General features: G+C 40.7%; 1 protein-coding gene across 2 annotated transcripts in view; it reads right to left on the bottom strand.

Moving 5' to 3' along the window:
- Positions 1-22,383, bottom strand: part of ARMH3 (armadillo like helical domain containing 3) — a 179,152-nt gene that overhangs the window by 141,771 nt on the left and 14,998 nt on the right. For both annotated transcript variants that reach the window (XM_081822820.1, XM_081822821.1), the window contains exons 3-14: positions 20,381-20,437; positions 20,090-20,236; positions 17,055-17,162; positions 13,143-13,235; positions 12,287-12,361; positions 12,081-12,167; positions 7,535-7,591; positions 6,389-6,432; positions 5,258-5,318; positions 2,994-3,040; positions 2,401-2,476; positions 499-592 (exon numbers count right to left, since the gene is read on the bottom strand). In XM_081822820.1, the coding sequence (XP_081678946.1) occupies positions 499-592; positions 2,401-2,476; positions 2,994-3,040; positions 5,258-5,318; positions 6,389-6,432; positions 7,535-7,591; positions 12,081-12,167; positions 12,287-12,361; positions 13,143-13,235; positions 17,055-17,162; positions 20,090-20,236; positions 20,381-20,437 (946 nt within the window). The remainder of the gene's footprint in view (positions 1-498; positions 593-2,400; positions 2,477-2,993; positions 3,041-5,257; positions 5,319-6,388; positions 6,433-7,534; positions 7,592-12,080; positions 12,168-12,286; positions 12,362-13,142; positions 13,236-17,054; positions 17,163-20,089; positions 20,237-20,380; positions 20,438-22,383) is intronic.

Below are 22,383 nucleotides of genomic sequence, written 5' to 3'. Positions count from 1 at the left end.
GAACAAAACAGACATGGTCCTTGCCCTGACCCGTGTCCTGGTTCTTAGTCTCAATTTTCACTAACATGAGGTGATCCACTTATTTCTCTGGCCTCAATTCCCTCATCTGGGCAATGGTAACATGAGATAATATTACTATCTTATTTTTATTTCAGAGAGATATTCATAAAATATCTCATCAGAGCCTCACAAGTACCCTGAGAGTTTGGCAGGAAAGGCATTACTGACCTCAGAGGTCCCTTTCAGATCTAGCACCCCATGATTCTACAACCATTCCCTGAGGACAAGTTAGAGTTATGTAGCTTCTTACACAGGAAAAACACTTGACTTTCTTTTCCCAAGCTTCCTTTGGAGCTTTAGAAGTCCTGAAGGATAGCACCTCAGAACAATTTCTTAGCTGAAAGAATCAACAGCTGTGTTCTTTGTTCAACACAGCTATGCTCCCCCTGAAAGATTCAAGATCATATTAGTCAAGAAAACAAGAGGTGGTGGGCTTACCATCAGAGGAGGGCGGCGTGGTCCCAAGTGGTGTGGCTGGGGTTGTAGGAGCAGGACTGACAGGGGTTGTCACCAAGCCCATTTCTGGATGACTCTGAAAGAGAACAGAAGCAGGCAAGAAAAGACATAACCCAGTTCTGAGTATCCTCTCCATAATATCCTTTCTGGTATTCCTGGCCTCATAATTAGATGGAATGCTCACTAAGGAGGGACTGCTTCTACATTGAGTTCCCTTGAGAACCTGATTCCTGTTGATGCTTACTAACCTCTAATAAGAAGCTCTGTGGGCTAGTTTTTTTAAGCCAGTAAGTTTCCATTACATAAGTTTTTCTGCAGAACCATGTAAATAAAAAACTGGGGTAAACAAATACATGAGATTATTCTACCAAAAAAAGGGCATCTGCAGTCCTATCTGAACCTGGGCAAGGACTACTCTCATCAGATCAACCTAAAACACATCTATAGACTGTTCTGATGACCACACAGTTGACTAGTAAGTACAGGCAAGGCAAGTGGATAAGAAGTGCTATAAAAAGAGCTATGCAGACAGCAGCCTCCCTATTCCACAACCAACAAGAGTACGTAGGGTGGAAGCAGAGACATGGGGGAGACATCCACTGGGACCAAAACAGACAACTCCTCTGTTCCTGACCTTCCTTAGCCATCTCTGTCACATCAGCTCTTAAGAATTAAGCTGAGGGGCGCCTGGGTGTCTCAGTTGGTTGGGCGACTGCCTTCGGCTCCGGTCATGATCCCAGGGTCCTGGGATCAAGCCCCGCATCGGGCTCCCTGCTCAGCAGGAAGCCTGCTTCTCCCTCTCCCACTCCCCCTGCTGTGTTCCTGCTCTCGCTTTCTCTCTCTCTGTCAATTAAATAAATAAAATCTTTAAAAAAAAAAAAAAAGAAAGAATTAAGCTGAGTGGTGGCTACTCCCTTCTCTTCCCCAACAGCTTTCTCAGCCTTTTAACTCTTACCCCTCCTTTAAAATCAGCTACAGAATCCAGAGAGCAGACAAAGAGAATGAGAATAGTGGATAAAATCTCTCATGTTCTCAGTCTTGATAAATAAGTGTCCTCCTAGGCAGACCCTAAACAAGCACACTGCCTTTTAAGCATGACCTCATTTTTTTGTTAAAACTCAGTGATTCCATACACAACTGCCCTTAGAGAAAAAAGCATAAGCAAATGTTCTTTTAAAAGAAACCTACATACATATTTTAAACCGTCTGACTTTAAGATAAAAACACTTTATCAATCTTTAAAGACAGCTTTCATGGACAGCACTTGAGTTCTCAACCTGTGCTAATCCCCTTCTCTACCAACCACTCAGGATATCCCAAGCTGGGCAAGTGACCCAGCACTCGGTATTCTAGGACTTTCTGCTTTCAATATTTGTAGATCATTCTGTTGTTGTTGTTAACAGCTAGCCTCATGTTAGACAAGATATTTTTTACTTTTCTTCTCTGGAAATTAGTGAAATAATAAGACAAGTGATTTGGCCTATTTTATCTCTAGTTGTAATTCCACAGTGGTTTAGAAAGCAGAAAGTCTGACATAAAAATCCATATGGGCAGATAATACCAAGGGACTGCCAGTGAGCAAAATGAAGTAATCTCCACTCAAAATAATCTCCATTCATTTGGGTTAAGAGAATTGGGAAACTGGGCAAGAGAATAGTAAACTGGTCAAAGCCATTACTTTGCATGTTATCAGACCCACTTCAGCACCAGATGGAAACATACATATCTGAGGACAGCCTGCCGCAAAGACAACTGACGCACCTCTGGTGCTACCACTTACCACTACAAACCAAGATCTAAATAGGCACAGCCAGATAGGGTTCTCAGTGGAGTCAATCTGTATGAAATTCAGGGAGAAGCACTGGAGTTTTTAACATAACCAACCTGGGCTAACACTGTGATGAAGTTACGATTTAAATGAACAGCTTCATAAAGTGCCAGAAGGATGGCCTCATTGGTTCTAAAGAAGAAAAGAGAACAAATTGGAGAGGCTCTTATAGTGGAACAGTATGACCATCAAGATACAATTTCACCCAGCTCCTCATTTTCAGTCCTTTGCATTTCTAATGCTCCCTTTATTTCGTTGTTGGGTTTATATAAAGGGTATATACGGAAGGAGTCAGGGCCTTAACTTAATTCCTTAGAACTAGTTCTTATCTACTTCATTCCCTATTTTCCCTCTCACTTTTCCACCCCAATCTAGTTAAGTCCTTAACTGGCTCAGACACCCAGCCCTCTTGCATTTCAGTCCAGAGACAGCTGGGAACCATTTATCGGCTTCTCAGGGCTCAACAGACATGACCAAAGTAGTGGTTTCTAAGGGTCCATTCTTGTTTAAAACCCAAGAAACATTTGATAAGTCACCATAAAAGTTTGAATCTGTAAAAGATTAGCAAGAGGTAACGTTTCACACTCATATCCAGCCAGAGAGCTCACACTAAAGTTCAAGTCACTGCACAAGAATTCCAGGCACTTACTGTACTGAGATTTTCTCATGGGCATCTGCTATGAACATGCTGCCCACCTGTGGAAGAAAAGAGGCATTGCAGACTTACAGCAGGGAAATGTGAGAGGAGCTCTGTGCTTACGCGAAGCATTTGATCAGTGAAAAAATAAGTGGCGTGCAGACTGAGGGAACATGGAACTCTGGCCCACCAGTCATACAGACCAAAACCAGCTCCCTTTCAAGATCTTCAAATAATCACAAGTAATAAAATATTGAAATAACGAGAAATCCACTGAATTGTCTTTCCATAAAGGGCCTTAAAAAAGAACAATCGGGGGACGCCTGGGTGGTGCAGTCAGTTAAGCGTCTGCCTTCAGCTCAGGTCAGGATCCCAGGGTCCCGGGACCAAGTCCCACATCGGGCTCCTTGCTCAGCAGGGAGCCTGCTTCTCCCTCTGCCTGCCGCTCCCCCTGCTTGTGCTCTCCCTCTCTCACAAATAAATAAAATCTTTAAAAAAAAAAAAAAAATCAGGGGACTCCTGGGTGGCTCAGTCAGTTAAGCATCTGCCTTTGGCTCAGGTCATGATCCCAGTGTCCTGGGACCTAGAGTCCTGCATCGGGCTCCTTGCTCAGCAGGGAGCCTGCTTCTCCCTCTGCCTGCCCCTCCCCCTGCTCATGCCCGCTCTCTCTCTGACAAATAAAATCTTTAAAAAAAAGAACAATCAGGACTTTTGTCCAGCTCTCCTTTTCAATGTGTAAGTTTAGTAATCACTGACAGCAAATAAATGTTAACCTAGACCTCATCACTCAGCATCTTTCTTAAAAGTTGCTTACTTAAAGTCAGAAACTAATTCATGAAGAGTACCACAGAAAGCACACTGATTTCATATCCAACATAAGCTGTCTTCAGAGGAATATTTGAGTTTCAGACCAGAAATGTCTATGGAGACCCACTGTCCATCTTTAACAAAATCTTTAGTTTGTGTCATAGGCAGGGGAGCCACATAAGTAAACGGAGTAGGTTGCCTCCAGTATGTGTGATGTCAGAGGCACTGAGAAAGATGCCCATCCCTCTAAAAATACCTTTCCTTCTGCCTACTGATGTCCCAAACTATGCAGCTGGAACTTCCTTTCTTTAGTACAAAACTTTTTCTTCCTGGCTAAAAGGCAAGGATCCCTGGAGCAGTAATATTATATCCAATTCATTTAACCAAATACCAACACAGCACTCATATTGCTCTGAACTCTGACTTTACTCATTTATGCTTCAGAGTTAAAGAGCTCAGCAAATCCTTTTCTCAGAGTAAGCTCTGAGAAAGAAGGGAAGACCTAAGCACTGGGGAGAATAACTGCCTTTCTCGGGGGTAGAGGGATAGCTGTTTTTTTGCAATGAACTCAAAAACTGTCTTGCCCTACAGCTGATTACTTGAATACTAATGTCCAAGAAAAAAGACTTTCTGAATCTGCCCAGATTCTAAGACCTACTAGATTCATCTCTTAAAAATTAGTCCCAGGGGTGCCTGGGTGGCTCAGTTGTTAAGCGTCTGCCTTTGGCTCAGGTCATGATCCCAGGGTCCTGGGATCGAGCCCCGCATCGGGCTCCCTGCTCCGTGGGGAGCCTGCTTCTCCCTCTCCAACTCCCCCTGCTTGTGTTCCTTCTCTCGCTGTTGTCTCTCTCTGTCAAATAAATAAAATCTTTAAAAAAAAAAAAAAATTAGTCCCAGGTTACCTGGCCCAAAATGTCTACGGTGTCAAGGTTGAGAAACCTTGTTCAGAAGTCTTGCAAACTGGACCAATAGCTTTCCTCAACTATGGACCTCTCAGTCCATTAAATCTTTAGAGGAGTAGCTCAAATCCTTTGCATCAATCCCTTGACTCCAGGACCAGCTATGAGGAATCAAGTGGCCATAGCAGACAGCCAAGGAGCACTCGGGTCTACACTCAGATCTAAATTCTCCTACCTAGTCAATCAATATTCTGCAGGGTCAATCCTCAAACACAGCCAGCTCTTCAGGAGACAAAAGTCTGACTTAATATGTATGCTTTTTTAGCCTTTAAAAAACTGAATTAATTAATTTGAAAAAATCAGTCCCAGAGCAATCAGAGCTCTCCTCTCCCTATCTCACTTGGGTTTGGAAATCAATAAAAGAGACAGAGCTCTCAAAAAAATCTGCTCTGAGACACTCTCCCCTCATCATGCCATCATCTCAAGCATTTGAACTTCTGAGTCCAAATTTGTCTACCCCTACAGACCTCTTACATTCCTAGCAGGACAGAAAAAACAAGTTGGACTTACCATATTTGTTAAAGCAGAGAAAAAACCACTCTGGTGTTCTTCTTCCTTGTCTTTATACTGCCTGAACAAAAATAACTAAATTCAACTTTAGTATTACTTATCAAGTATGTCTTTGTCCTTGGCATTCTAGGTAATCAGGGCAGGGCACTCAGAGAATTCACTGACTCCAGAAAACAAAAGCATTATGACAATCTAGCCACAGCAGTTTCCCCTGCAAGCTAAGAGACACACATCTGCTCTTGAGGCAGCGTGTATCAAAATGCCTGGCTACTTTGGGAAAGACTCCGAACAGCAAGCTGCAAACGTGTGAAACTGCTCTAACATATGGCTGATCCAGTTATTTCCCAAACAGACTATTACTTGAAAAATGTAACAGTGAAATTACTTTCAGACTGTAACAGTGAAAATCTTGTTTGTTTTTGAAGGAAGAGGAGGGAAATCTGTGAGCTGAACTATTTGTGGAGATGGGGCAGATTTGAAATTCCATATCCAATTGTGTGTGAGCAAAGTCTGAAGAAATGCAAGCAAGATAATGCCTGGCCCTTGCCAGGATTAGGAACACTTCTGGTTTCCATTCACTGAATACCAGATACCTTCCTCATCCAAAACAAGAGGGAAAGCAAGCATTGATGAAGAGAGACCCAGAAAAGACAGGGACTCAGGGAAGTGGCAGTCGATTCCTGATGAAAAAGAAGCATCCATCAAACTAGAGCTAATTCAGTATGTTTTTTCTTATTTATTTTTAAGTGTACAAAATGTGGTGCTTCGCAACTTTTTTTTACAGAGAAAATTGTATTTGTAGGATACATGGGGCTAAATGGAAGAGCCTGCTTGTGGCTGGAAAACTAGTTAAAATGTTCTGCAATAAAATACCAAAGGTTGCAAAAGAATGTGCCTAATTGCTTAAAGAAAAGATGGACACTAAGCTGGTGGCTACTTTCCCCTTGGTCTTAGACACAACCCCTGCTAAGACCATCAAGCTGAGCTAGAGCAAATACATCTGCCAGAAGCTAAACCTAAGAATACCTTTTTAGGATAGGTAAGGGAAGTTCATCCAAGCACTGGAGCAAATCTGTTTTCTACTCAACCAATTCAAATGAAAATGAGACCCTTCTGGAACAGTGGACTTACCTGTTGTACTCAGATAAAGCCTGAGCAATCACAAGCCCCATTCCCTAGAAAGAAAAAAGACAGCACAGATGAAATAAGGGGCTGGTGGCAATGCCAGGCCAGGAAAAACACTAATTACAGCCCAACGGTCCAGATTTTCCTGATCTATCTTAATGTCACTTAATAGAGTAACAAGGTTGGGGAGGGGTGAAACGGACCAGCCCAGATCACTGACAATTTCACTGGGATCATTTTTACCTCAAAAGAGAAGACTAAGTTAGAATCTTCAAACAAAAAGCTCTCATATGTCTCTAAAACAGTCACAATAAGAGTGACAATGAGTCTCACACTAAATGAAGGCATAGAGACAAACCACTCTTTCAGGCCACAGGAAAACAGGAGGATAACAGGAAGAAGCATCCAATAAATGTAAAAGTGACTTATCAACTTCCCCTTTAGAACGTGCTAAACATGACACAAAGATCAATTCAGGCCACAAGGATGAATCATGTATGCTTTTTTTTTCATAAGTGAAATTAGAAAAATGAAGAGGGCAAGATGCCAGACACCTGGCCATCTTCTTCCTCCCTTAGTCAGAGATCAGATATTATTTCCCAAACTTTCAAGGACATATGTAGCAGGTATATAGATCATCTTCCATCTTCCAGCTTCACCAAGTCAGGCTGTAAATGCCATCTGGCTAGTTCTATAAGAAGGGATCTCCCACCGGTTAGTCATACAAGCCTTGCTTTGTTGTTTTGTTTTTGTTTTTTTTATTTTCAACTTTATTGAGGTATAACTGACATACAAAATTGTAAGATATTTTAAGTGTACATCATGCTGATTTGATATATCATCTAAGCCTTCTTATTCTTGGGAATGTAACTTATTGACTCTGTAGAATCATCAACCTCAGCACACTATAACATGAAATATAACCATTTCATGATGATTAGCCAACAAATGTCCCCTCAAACCTTCCTTCCATAAGAAGATAAAATACAATAAGACAGTCACACTGATGCTCTAAAATGAAATACCGATTCCCTCTTTATAGCCAGATGAAATTAACACAACAGCTCTCTACTCTCTGTTCTAAATATCCACTGAAAGTAAGGCCACCAAAAGCAAGTAATTAAAACAATACCCAAGGATCCATATACTCACATTGAGCGTAGCCTCATCATCCACAATAGACAACTTCACAATATAAGGATTCACAGACTGTTAAAGAAGAGACTCAAGATGAGTGTGACTTAGTTAAGAACCCATTAGCTATTTAACAAAGCGTTAACAAAAATGCTTTCTCTGTGGTGATGCTCCTAATACCCAGATCCAACCCACCCTGCCAGCTAACTCCCCCATTTCCAGCAAATCTCTCAGTGTGCATAGGCAATCACCAAACACACACACACACACACACCAGTTCTGTTCTACTTGCATTTTCCTCTAGGCTGGATCAGCCCAGGCCTGTGTCTGCTACTTCTCCCATCTTTCCATCTTATTTATTTCTAAGAAGTGAACACTCCACAAAACTCACTTTGTCCTATCCTGCCAATAATCTGAGTCCATAGGGACAGCAGTCTTGGGAGGAACATAAAAGCTTCTTTGCCATAAGGCACAAATTTATAAGTTGCTAACTTACAGTCTCATCCCAAAGGCTCCCTAACCATTCCAAGAACTATATGCAAGGACTGATTCACCCACCCGTAAAACAAAGCCACCTTGGGGGTGGAAAGTGGCAGCTGCTTAACAGCCAGAGAGGCCATTTATGGATCTAATACCCAAATAACACTGCAGGGGAACTGAAAAAAAGGATGTAATTACCCAAACTACAATCTGGTCAGAACACTGGGATTTAATGATTGTCCCATCACTTATAGCACTGGAAGATTTCTTGAGTTTTTCCAGACCCAATCTCAGCTGGGCAGCATATGGAAATGGACATATATTTAAATTCGTTAAGCAGTTGGTCCATCTTCTACCAGTGGGATGAGAACCAATGACCTACTCACCTTGGAAGTGACCCCACGCATGGGATGTAAGGAAAGACCTCATCTAGATCAGGCACAAATTCTAACCCAAGGGAAGCAAGGAACAATACTGGTAGTTTTTACAGCAACCAAGAAAACTCATTACTGAGAGACTTGGAAACCCCCGACATAAGACCTTATTTAATCAAGTTTCTGAGGGTATCTTTTGAATGTCAACTGGGAATAGAGAAAGAGACAGCTTTGCTTTCTTAACAGCCCAAATGTTTACAAGGTTTTCTATAACACAACCTAAGGAGGTAAAACCCACTCTGCTTGTCAACTGATCTGACAGAGGAAGGCTCTCCACACTGCTTCCTATAACCAGCAGTCAAATCCTGCTGATGCCACAGACGTCATACAAGATTGAATGCAAGTGGATCCTCAGAAAAGAAAATCAGCAGTAGGCCGACCTAGAAATGTCATGATGAAGAGAACACTAGAAGGAGCAGGCCAATGTTTCTAAGCATAATTTTTTAAAGTCCTGATCACTCAACCTTCCCAAAACTCCACTGTTTTAGGTAATAATAAGGATCATCTGATTAACAAGAACAACCTATGCATTAGCAATTGAGGAAAAGGTAAGGTGCCTAAAAGCAAGGGTTTGAGTTCTAGCTCCTCTACTTACTAATTGTGACAAGACAGGCACATTTATTAATAAGCTCAACTTCCTCATCTGTAAAATGGGGTATTTTCTTTGTCGGGGTTGCTATGAGACTTAAATGAAGTTAGACATGTAAAAACCTTAGCATAGTACCTGGCAGATGGTAAGGACTCAATGATTGGTACCTATATATCTTCTACTTTAACATTTTTATTACATTTGAAGAAAGCTCTTTAGAAAAAGAAAAAGACCAATCTGCAATTGGACAATAAACAATTTTGTAATTTCTGGGAAACATCATGTTCAGGACAGCAGTTGGGGGCCAAGTCACTTCATCATAGGAGACTGGGCCCACCTAGAAGGCCAGGATCTTAATGCTGTGAAAATTTCTATTCTACCAGACACTGAGTTCCCTTTAACACTATATACCTGTTGTTGGTCAGTCACATTTTTAAACTGAAATCAATCTACTTTTCACCCACAAGACAGAATTACAAACTCAGTGAGCCTACACAGGATCACTCTAACAGGGCTCTGCCTTTATCTGATCTAAACCACACTTATTCTTTTTCATCGCCCCCCCCCTTTTTTTTTTGCCTCCTCTATCTCTTGAGAAAATAATGAAAATGGAATGCATTATGTGAGGTGAAGAAGAACTATTTACATTTACTACATGACATCTTTTCCATCACTTCCATTCCTTAAGTCCAACTTGCCTTCCCTGTGAATTAGGTGGGCGCCCAGCCTCTCTGGCGCCCTCTGCACGTTACTAGAAAGGTTACAACTTTCCCCATCTGTCATGGGACAGATTGTGGTGGGAGCTAGAATGCTGTTCTGCCCAGCACACACCCTCTCATACCGGTTTGCATAAAACTTCACCAGCTTTTGGTTTTACTATGTTCATCTGGAATTCCTCATGTTCCTGTCAAAAACCTTCCTGCTCCATGGTCACTAGGCTTCCTTAATGGTTTCTGGTGAGTGACTTATATCAAAAGCTGCAAAGCCCAGATAAATTATGCCCGCCAGCTTGCCCTTGCCTACTATATTAATTCTTCTGTGGCTTCTGACAGACTAGAGATGCGTACCTCGCTCCAGAAATATGATTTTCTCTAGTTCCTTGGCCATGTCCAATTTTTCAGGCTGACATTTCAGAGAGCCCTACTGGGCTGGGCTCAATTCACATTTAGAGAAACCAAGCCATTGCCTCAGAGTGGCCTGCAACCAGGAGAATGTTCTGAAAACATTCATTACTAATGATGGTGCTTTCCTATCACATATAACTCAACTTTCATTAACTATCTTCAGCATTTTTCCTCAGCTATTTTTCTTGCTGTTGTAATAAGACCTCAGAGGCTATTACACATGACAGAGATCAAAATGGCTACCATGCCAACCCCTCCAGATCACCAGTAAAACAGGTGTTGGTGGGGCAGCTGGGTGGCTCTGTCGTTAAGCATCTGCCTTCGGCTCAGGTCGTGATCCCAGAGTCCTGGGATCGAGCCCCGCATCGGGCTCCCTGCTCAGAGGGAAGCCTGCTTCTCCCTCTCACACTCCCCCGCTGCTTGTGTTCCCTTTCTCACTGTCTGTCAAATAAATAAATAAAATCTTAAAAAAAAAACAAAAACAGGTGTTGGTGATAAACTACATATTTATTAGTAGCTCTACACACCATCTGTCAGTTCCTCCAAGACAATGAAAGCAATCAGCTCCTGGGAATTATAACATATTAACATTGCTCCACATATTCCAGTCCTTCTTTAAATATTTCTCACAGCCTCCCCTTCTTCCATATTCTCCTTATAAGAATAGGCTCCAGGTTTTGTGTTACCCATCACTCTCAACCTGAGTAGGAACCATCTCAAAAATCACTAAGTGGGGGTGCCTGGCTGGCTCAGTCAGTGCAGCATGCGACTCTTGATCTTGGGGTTGTGAGTTTGAGCCCCACATTGGGTGTAGAGATTACTTAAATATAAAAAAAATCTTTAAAAAAGAAAAAAATCTCCAGGCGCCTGGGTGGCTCAGTCCTTAAGTGTCTGCCTTCGGCTCAGGTCATGATCTCAGGGTCCTGGGATCAAGTCCCACATCAGGCTCCCTGCTCCACGGGAAGCCTGCTTCTCCCTCTCCCACTCCCCCTGCTTGTGTTCCCTCTCTCGCTGTCTCTCTGTCAAATAAATAAATAAAAATCTTTAAAAAAAAAAAAAAGAAAGAAATCTCTAAGTAAAGATCCAGAAGATCAGAAATGAAAAGCCTCCCTCCAGCTGGCCCATCTCTCATAGCACTGCTACTTGCTAAGTGAAGAAAGTCAGGTTGCCTCAAGGCAGCTCCTGACTTCTGGGTTCAGTAAAGTACTCCTAGTGTCCAGGACTCAGTGCCAAATGCTCCCTATTCCCCCAAAGCCATCTCCAGTGAGGCCCCTGGTCTTCCCTGAGGGCCCTCCTTCCTTTTCTGTGTATTCTCCCTTTTGAGAAGAATCAAGTAGAGGCATGAAACCAAGTATAAATCTCTGAGTTCTGCTCTTCATCTCAAAAACCTATGAATCTGTCCCTGATTAATTCAGGAACAAAGAGAACTCCAGAACTGACATGGATAAGGCTCTGCCTTCAATTTTCCATTTAAATCAGAAAGAGCTCCCAGACCAACAGTGGTACTTACACAAGTGGACCGCGTTATGGAAATCCAATATACAAAAGTCCAATCTTTCAAAACAGATGCATTAGGTCACTGGTTCCCAATCCTGGCTAATCATCATACTCAATAGGGGAATCAAAAGGAAAAAAACAAAAACAGACTCCCAGTTCCCACCTCCAAGAGATTCAGATTCAGTGTGTTCAGAGGAAAGCCCAGAAATTTCTTCTTTTTGAAAAGTTCTAGGTCATTCTAATAAGCTAGGTTTGGGAACCACTACATTAAGGGATACTCACTTTATTAGAAGTCGCACCACAGGATTCCTTTAAATGGCTATACCATTTACCAGGAACATGTCTTCTACATTAAACAAAGTAACAAAGTCCCCCAGGAGTGGCCACATTTAGGAAGATTATTGAAAGATTATTAACTGTCCATTTAGGAGCCCACTTACCTCATATTTTCTATAGTTCACCAACAAAGCCAAGAGGACAACAGCATCATACCCATGCTCCCTGCGACTTGGGGGGTGAGAGAGTATCTGTAACAAGAACAAGAAGTGAATGAGTGCCAACTCCTAGTTCCTAGGAATGCAGACAGAGAAGATTTGAGGAGGTGGTTTACCCAAAAGAGAAAGATGTGACAGGGGAAGTGACCTACCTGTAAAATTGCTTCAAATATGCTGTTGATCATTACATACTCTAGGATAGTGTTCTGGCTAATGTTGTCTGTCACCTGAATGAAATAAAAGGCTTTTTAAAGTCTATACTGAGGCACTCTGGTGTCTCAAGTATATCTCCTCCCCTACCATCTAAGAGAATCAGAAATGTTAAAACATTCTACTAGATACTTAGTAGACCTTCAATAAGCTCCCTGAAGCTACCAGAGCCTGAGTGGGCAGACACTAGAAGGGTAAGAAATTAGCAAATTAAAACTTCCCAATCTCTGAACTTCTCATTGTTTCTCTCACACCCTCACGTAAGCATTTACTTAACAGATTCTCAAACAAAGAAGCTTATGATCCAGAAGTCTTTGAGTGATGGCGGGGAAAGACAACTGCCTGAAGTAAATAAACAACACCCTCCTCTCCTCTCACTAGAAGATATAGGCCAGCTCCGTTTTATCAAAATCAGAATAAAGAGAAACAGAATCATAAAAACTGTTTCCAAATAAGACCTGGTAAGAAGGGCAAATCTGACAATCCAGAAGACAATAAATCTCTAGGAGTGGTACCTCTAAAGCGATAAATATCACGTACTCAGCAGGCTAAAAATGCCCGCAGTTGCTCCAAAGAGCAGCTTCCAGGAAGTGAAAGCCCATTCACCTCACTTCCTTCTACACATTCACCTCACTTCCTTCTACACATTCACATGCAGTGGAGTGATATGATGCCTGAGCAGAGATTTTTTTTTTTTTTTCGCTTTTCCTTTCTAACTTTAGGCTCAAATACTCAAATAAGCTTGCCCCTGCTGTCGATAACACCCTTGATAGAGAAACATATAGATGGGTCACTTACAGTCACTAAGCAAAGGAGAAGTTTCAGACATAAACTCTTCAGACTTTCAGAACCTTCTGCACAAAGCAACGAATCCAAACTCTCCATCAAGTTCTGAGAAAGAGATCCGTTAAGTATTAAAACATATCAAATAACATCTCTATTGTGTCTTTGTCCCAACTCTGGGTTATGTTACACAGGGTCGTGTGTATAAGATACAATGAAGCAACCATATCATTCCCTTAGGCCTAGGCCTTGCAAGATTAGACAAAGAAAAGGAAGACCTCAAAGTGTAGCTATCTGGGGGAAAATGCTTTAGAACAACTGCACAGAACATTAAGATTTTACTACTTTACCAAGTAAGTGTTTGCAGCCTGTCATCCTTATATAAACCTTTAGATTAGAATGAAGTAAATTGTTAAAAGGCTAATAAGAGTGGTTAAATAAGAAATTAAAAACAATAATAAACTAATTAGATAAAATTAATTAAGAAAAATAAGTGGTTAAAGATTAATAATGGTTAACTAACTATAGATAAAGTATATCATTTGATGCAGGCACACTGAACAAACAAAGACATAATATCACTACTGGCTATCACCGGCCACATACACTATCCCACAAAGCTAGCTGTGTCCACTCTGGCTGATTCTACTAGGCAATGGGATTGGAGTATATCACTTGTACTAACAATCAGCTGTCAGACCCAATGTAATCAAAAGATGAAACCCTCACCCACTACAGCTGAAGGAACAAGAAAAGAAATATTTTACATTAAATGAAGGAGGAGAATGAATGAAGAAGGCATGCTGGAAACTCAAGTGAAGGTTCAAAATAAGCTACTTCAACAAATACATAGGGAGGGCCTACTATATGCTAAATATTGTGCTTTCAAAGAATTCAAGAAAAAAATAAGATAATGACCCTGGCTCCCAAGGCATTTACAGTCTATTGGAAGAGAAAAATAAGCAAAAGCAAACGGTTTTTTTTCTTTTAAAAATTTTATATTTAAATTCAATTAATTAACACATAATGTATTGTTAGTTTCAGAGGTAGAGGTCAGTGATTCATCAGTCTTATTAAGCAAACAGTTTTAATTTAATGATTACTATGACAGAAATATACTTGGAGAAGGGGAATTCGCTCAGAAGTCATCTATTCCAGGATTCTTCAGGGGTGGGTTATATTTTGAAAAATCAGTAGGAATTAATTAAAACTTGAAGAGGAAAAGAATTCTAGACAGGCAATATCATGATCAAAGACACATGAGGAATGAAATGGCCCTGGGTGTGGAGTTGGAATACAAGTAGTTTATTATTATGGAAGTACAGAGCAAGGCACAGTGGTGAGAGTGGAGACTGGAGAAATAAATAGGGAGCAGATCATGAAAGCTGTATAAGGCTAGCTAGGGAGTTTGGTCTTTATCCTGTTAGTGATGGGAAACTAATGAAGGATTTTAAGCAAGAAAGATTTGAGTGTAAGATACATCACTGTGGTATCAGTGTGGATGACAGATTTAAAGATGGTAAGCCTGGAGGGAAGGAGACAAATGAGGACTAATCTATCAATTTTCTGAGGAAGTTGCCATGTCTTATTTGCCTCTGTATCCCCAGTGCCTGGCACATCAGAGCCAACCGATGTTTGTCAAAAGAATGAAGGCATCACTGCAATAGTTCAAGCAAGAGATAACGGGAACATTGGCAGTAGGGGAAAGAAAGGTATGAGAAATATGAACTGAGGCAAAATTAGCTGATCTTGGTGATCATCTGGATATGAAAGATGAGGGGAAGAGTCAAGAATGACTCCCAAGTTTTTGGCTTGGGTGACTGAGACGACAGGTGAGCCCATTCTGATGTGGAATGAATGAAAAAAAAAAAAAGAAAAAAAACAGATGAAGGGAAAACATTCTGTAGATGTCAAGCAAGAGGTACTTCAGGGATGTGTGAGTGTGTATATTCAGCAACTGCTTATAAAGTATACTACTCTGAGTCTCATGACAGGACGTTAAGGCAAAAAATAGAGATTTAGTAACCAGGAGCATATAGGCAACAATGAGAACTATGAGAATGAGAGAGATCTGGGATTTCACCACCATATATATATACACATACACATATATATACATACATATACACACATACATATATATACACACACACATATATATATGAGCTGTATAGGAGAGAATTAAAAACTAACTCCAGGTACTAAGTCTTCATGTATTTATAATTGTATATTCATAACTTCTTTTAAAATAACGTAATCACTGTAAGAATTCTTTGTCAAATAGATTATTTTAAATTTAGTGAGTGACAGAAGACTAATTCTTCAAAGTTTATATTATAAACAACCTTCATTCAAGATAGTGTCAAACACTATAAATCAGATAGCTGATAAGGGACTTACATCCAAAATACATAAAGAACTCTTATAACGCAACGATAAAAAGATAAATAACTCAATCTAGAAATGGGTAAAGGATTTGAAAAGACATTTCTCTAAAAATATATATATAAAAGACAGACAAAAAACAACTGTTGACAAGGATGTGGAAAAATTAAAACCCTTATACATTGCTGATGGAAAAGCAAAATGGAATAGCAACTTTGGAAAACAGTTTGGAAGTTCCTTGAAATGTTAAATATAGAGTTACCATATGACCCAGCAATTCTCCTCCTAGGTATATCCCCAAGAGAACTGAAAACCTACATCCACAGAAAAACTTGTTCATGAATGTTCACAGCAGCCTTATTCATAATAGCCAAAATGTTGAAATATCCCACATATCAACTGATGAATAAAATGATGCAGTACATTCATACAATGAAATATTAATCAGCCAAAAAAAGGAATGAAGTACTGATATATGCTACAACATGGATGAACCTTGAAAACATTATGCTAAGTGCAAGAAGCCAGACACAGAAGACCACACATAATTCCATTTCTATGAGATGTCCAGAATAGGTAAATCAAGAGAGACACAAAGTGGATTAATGGTTGCCAGGGCCTGGAGAGAAGGGAGAATGGAGAATGACTGCTAATGGGTACATGTTTTCTTTTTGGAGTGATAAGAACGTTCCAAAATTAACAGTGGTGATGGTTGTACAACTCTATGGATATACTAAAAACCACTGAATGAGGGGCACCTGGCTAGCTCAGTCAGTGGAGCACAGGACTCTCGATCTCTGGATTTTGAGTTCGAGCCCCACAGTGGGTATAGACATTACTTTAAAATAAAATCTCAAAAAAAAAAAGAAAGAACCACTGAATTATTACACTTTTTAAAAGGGTGAATTGTATATGTGAATTATCTATCAATAAAGCTGTTATTTTTAAAAAGTGTCCAACAGGGCACCTGGGTGGCTCAGTCAGTTAAGCGTCTGCCTTCAGCTCAGGTCATGATCCCAGGATCCTGGGATCGAGTCCCGCATCGGGCTCCCTGCTCAGCGGGGAGCCTGCTTCTCCCTCTGACTGCTGCTTCCCCTGCTCATGCTCTCTCTCTGACAAATAAATAAAATCTTAAAAAAAAAAAAAGTCAAACAATAGAAATAAAAATTCTGATAGTCATTGTGTTAAATAAGAAAACTTAAGTTTAGAACCAAAGTTACCCTTGTATATTATATTTCCCTTGTTATATTTTATTTGAGTTCATAAGTGTTTTTAAGAATGTATGAGCACATGATATAAATCAAAAAATAAACTGCTCAGTCTTTATCCTGCAGGGGAAGGATACTTCAAATTTGAATTTCAACTTTTCCTTTATTCAGACAAACCAAATTTGTAAAACAAAAATATTCAAATTCAAGACCAAATTCAACCATTTATATCTACCTGCGTGCACATCTTCTAGTACCTTAACTGTCTGCATGTGGTACCCATGAACAGCTGTCAGAAGCAGCCATCCAGTCACACCTGCAACTGACACCTCACCTTCATGCACAGCTCTGCCTTGTCAAAGCCCATCAGCATGTTGATAATGTCAAACCCAGAGGTAGATTTATTCTTTTGATGGACTCCTCGAATGAGTGCACACAAGGTCTGCAGAGATTAGAGAAAGAATTCTTTTGTAGAGAGAAGTCTCAAAACGTGAAGGGCACTGGATCTGTCGCCTCACATTGCAACCTCAGAACCTCCTCCTTACACAGCTGACGTTCAGTTACTCTTATCACTCTTAGCTCCGAAACAGTCTGAATCTTACTATGTGCAAAATCCAAAAATTAAAAGAGGAATAACGATTGAAACTGTTGTCATCCTCTTTTTTTTTTTTTTTTTTTTTTTGCTGTTTTTTGGCCATCACCTCTTTTCAAAAACTGCACTGCATGCAGACAAAGACTGGAAGGTGAATTCAAAAATAAAAACAGTTCTTGGGCGCCTGGGTGGCTCAGTTGGTTAAGCAACTGCCTTCGGCTCAGGTCATGATCCTGGGGTCCTGGGATCGAGTCCCACATCGGGCTCCCGGCTTGGCGGGAAGCCTGCTTCTCCCTCTCCCACTCCCCCTGCTTGTGTTCCTGCTCTCGCTGTCTCTGTCTCTGTCAAATAAATAAATAAAATCTTTAAAAAATAAAAAAATAAAAACAGTTCTTGAGTTTGAGTCATGTGACTGGTGAAACTTTCCTTTATTTAAAATTAATTCTAGTATTTACATTATAATTGATAATTTTTAGTATTTTTAATAACTACAAAAGTTATTTCAGTCCATATGATAACAACCAATTGCTTGAAAACTTAAATTCTTTACAATCTCCATCCACTACTGACTAGCTGTGTAAACCCAGACAAATTAGGTTAACTTTTCAGTGCCTCAGTTTTTTCATCTATAAAATGGGAATGACAATAATAGCACCCATCTCATAGGGATGTTGTGAGAACTATGTGAATTAAGACTGTAAAGCACTTGGAATAGTCCCTGGAACTTTGTTAATGTTCCAAGAATAGTGCCTGAAACACTGTTAAAGCTTAGCAAGTCTCATTATAATAATGTAAGCCATTATAATAACGTACTATATTTTTATGGGTCACTAAGTGAACTTAATGCCAATTTATTTCCACTGAACCAAAAACAGTTTACCATTCATGCCCCCACAGTGAGTCACTGCAATTACAGGAAGCATAATTTCAAACTTTCATTTCAGCTTTCAGTGAGCCCCTACAATTGCGATGCCCAAAATGCATGGTCCTTCTTTCTGGGACATCAGCTCAATAGGTAATTTCTACAATCTACAGATGAGAAAACTGGTAAAGTGATTTATCCAACTAGTAAGTTAGAAATTTAAACCCAATCTATCAAAAGTTCCAATAAAATATTTTATGTTGTCATGGATTCTTCATATTCTAAGTTTGTCAATCACTGCCCTATAGCCATTCAGCCTGATCTAGGCTACACGGGAGCTACTGTACTATAAACTTTAGAAATTCTGCCCATCATTCACTCAATAAAAATTTACTTCTAGGGCGCCTGGGTGGCTCAGTTGGTTAAGCGACTGCCTTCGGCTCAGGTCATGATCCTGGAGTCCCTGGATCGAGTCCCGCATTGGGCTCCCTGCTCAGCAGGGAGTCTGCTTCGTCCTCTGACCCTATCCCCTCTCATGTGTTCTCTCTCTCTCAAATAAATAAATAAAATCTTTAAAAAAAAAAAAAATTTACTTCTAAAGTGCTGAGTATTTACCAGGCACTGTCCTACATGCTAGGAACAAAGTACTGAATGAAACTATCAAAGTCTTTGCTCTCAAGAAGACTATAATGTGGGGCGCCTAGGTGACTCAGTTGTTAGGCGTCTGCCTTCGGCTCAGGTCATGATCCCAGGGTCCTGGGATCGAGTCCCACATCGGGCTCCCTGCTCGGCGGGAAGCCTGCTTTTCCCTCTCCCACTCCCCCTGCTTTGTTACCTCTCTCGCTGTGTCTCTCTCTGTCAAATAAATACTTAAAAAAAAAAAAAGCCTATAATGTATCCCCTTGAACCCAATGTTGGCACATAAAAGTCATTCAAGAAATAATTATTCAGGGGCGCCTGGGTGGCTCAGTCAGTTAAGCGGCTGCCTTCGGCTCAGGTCATGATCCCAGGGTCCTGGGATAGAGCCCCACATCGGGCTCCCTGCTCAGCAGAGAGCCTGCTTCTCCCTTTCCCTCTGCCTGCCACTCTGCCTACCTGTGCTCTCTGTCAAATAAAGAAATTAAAAAAAAAAAATCTTAAAAAAAAAGAAAAATAATTACTCAGTGATCATGCCACTTAGCGTAAAGAACAATGATTCTTAATGTTTTCTAAGTTACAGACCCTTTTGAGAATCTGATGAAAGCTCTCTTTACAGAAAAAATGTACACATGCACATAAAATATTACATATAACTTCCGGGAGTGAAGGACCCTCTGAAACTTCAGATTAAGAACTCCTGATCTAGTGAGAAAATATTGTGTTAAGAATCTCTTCTGATTTTTGCTGTAGACTAACTATCCCTGACTCATAGCTTCCCCAATATCTCTTCCTTTCCTCAAATAATTCAAGCATTCTGTCAATCTGCTTTGGTATTAGATCAAATTACACAAGTGGACAAGAGTACTAGTGAAGTGTCAATTTCTTTTTTCTTTTTTTTCTTTTTAAAGATTTTATTTATTTATTTGACAGAGAGAGACACAGCTAGAAAGGGAACACAAGAAGGCGGAGTGGGAGAGGGAGAAGCAGGCTCTCCGCTGAGCAGGGAGCCCGATGCAGGGCTTGATCCCAGGACCCTGGGATCATGACCTGAGCTGAAGGCAGACGCTTAACGACTGAGCCACCCAGGCGCCCAAGTGTCAATTTCTTTAACCAGAAAGATGGCTAAACAAACATACATAGATGTTTATGATTTAAAGGAAAAAAAAACAAAACCCTTCATACCTAAGGGCAATTTTAGGTTCCTCAGGTCCCAACACACGTGTTACAATTCCTTTCCCCTGTTAAACAAGACTTCCCCGGTCTCCCAACCTTGTACCTGCAAAGCATTGACAACTCGAATTGGATGTTCCTCTCCCAGAGCCTGGATGCAGTGTTGAAATAAGCAATTAATATTATCCTTGATCTTCATTAACTCCTCACCATCAAGAGATTCCAGCTTGCCTTCTAGGTACTCCAAATTCACCTACCAAGGAAAGAGTAAGGGTATTATTTTTAGTAACATTTTTAGTGAATTGTATTTAATGTGAGTGCATTTTTAGTGTAGCACCTAGAACATGAGAAAGCAATTTCAGTTACCAGGAAAATCCAGAGATATCATCAAGTTTACCTTCATAAGGAAGAGCTCCTCCCAAAATCGAGGACTGCACTTACTGGGGTCCTCTGTCTGAAACCAGAAAATAAGCAGGTTCAATATCCCCAGCTAACACTGAAGCATTAAGAATACATCTGAAAGGGGCCTCCTGGGTGGCTCGGTCAGTTGAGTGTCCAACTCTCGGTTTCAGCTTAGGTCATGATCTCAAGGTGGTAGGATCGAACCCAACCTCGGGTTCTGCACTGGGTGGGGAGTTTGCTTAGGATTCTCTCCCTCTCCCTCTGTCCCTTCCCCAGCTCACACGCACACATAATTCCTTCCCCCCTAAAATAAATAAATCTTGGGCGCCTGGGTGGCTCAGTCGTTAAGCGTCTGCCTTCGGCTCAGGTCATGATCCCAGGGTCCTGGGATCGAGTCCCACATCGGGCTCCCTGCTCAGCAGGAAGCCTGCTTCTCGCTCTCCCACTCCCACTCCCCCTGCTTGTGTTCCTGCTCTCACTATCTCTCTCTGTGTCAAATAAATAAATAAAATCTTTAAAAAAAAAAAAAAAGAAAAATCTTAAAAAAGAAAGAACACATCTGAAAGGGTCACTTACACATAACTAATGTTACCTTTCAAAATTAACTCTGAAAATGCTTGGTCATTCTATACTGTTATAACACGGAACAATAGTTTTAGAGGCTTTTTTCCCCCAAAATGGAAGACACTGTGCATAGATATATATTCCCTGTGCCAAAAGTTAAATAATGGCTCAAAGAATCTCCCTCAAATCTTTCTCTTCTAGCAAGACGTGAACCTAACCATCTGAGTAAGATAGTCACATTATATGTCCCCATCACATCTGTAGGTCTTCAAAGCCCTTTCACATACATGAAATACAATGGCCCAGAGAGCCAGGTATGGTAGATGTTATCAGTATCCTCCTTTTAGCTGGGGCACCTGGGTAGCTCAGTCAGTTAAGTGTCTGCCTTCAGCTCAGGTCATGATCCCAGGTCCGGGGACTGAGCCCCAAGTCAGGCTCCTTCCTCAGCAGGGAGCCTGCTTGTCCTTCTGTCCCTCTCCCAACTTGTACTCTCTCTCCTTCTCTGCCCCCTCTCTCAAAAAAATAAATAAAATCTTAAAAAAAATAAAAGTATCCTCCTTTTAGGAAAGAGGATCCACAAAGTTACTTACACTGGTACAAGAGCCAGAACCCAGACCACATAAGCAGTACTGCCATGGTTTTACAACCTCCTGTGTTGACTGCTCTTACTTCTTGCCCTCCTGTATGCATTTAAGTCTCTGTACAGAGCTTTTAATATGCTCTTTCCTTACTTCAAATTGGTCCAAAAGGTTAACAAAATTATAGTGCTAAAACCTAAATCTTCTTAGCAATAATTTTCAAACATTACTTCTAAAGAGTCAAAGGCTTCTGGTTAAGGAGCAAAATGAGAAAAAAAGAACTTCTACTTTAAGGAAAGCTAATGACATAAAACCAGTGGATCAATCACCCACTATCACCCTTAAGTTGACCTTTTAAAATTACTACCAAAATAAATAAATAAATAAAAGTACTACCAAGAACTAATATCTTCATTAGTTAAGAACTGATCTAATAAGAAAATACTATACTAGGAATCTCTTCTGGATTTTTAACTGAGAATGACACAGAGAAGTAACATTTCTGGCCTTCTCCTAAGGTGCTCCTTCAGTGATTTTTTTTCTACCCCTTTCTCCTAGGAGGGGTCACACTCACACTCTGACTCTCACACTTCTCTTTTTTTTTTAATTAATTTATTAATTTGAGAGACAGCACAGCAGGGAGAGACAGAGGGAGATAGAGAGTCTTAAGCAGACTCCGGGCTGAGCCAACGTGGGGCTCTATCTCACAGCCCCAAGATCACAACCTAGGCCGAAACCAAGAGTCAGACGCTTAACCAACTGCGCCACCCAGGCTCCCCTTGACTCTCACACTTCTGTAATGTCATTTTGTTACCTATATATGAAACTCAAGACTACTCGTGGAGTTGGCACTTCC

Source organism: Leptonychotes weddellii, chromosome 6, assembly GCF_054177405.1.
Source record: "Leptonychotes weddellii isolate Sample4059 chromosome 6, ASM5417740v2, whole genome shotgun sequence".
Lineage (NCBI taxonomy): Eukaryota > Metazoa > Chordata > Mammalia > Carnivora > Phocidae > Leptonychotes > Leptonychotes weddellii.
This window is presented reverse-complemented; position numbering and strand designations above follow the sequence as displayed.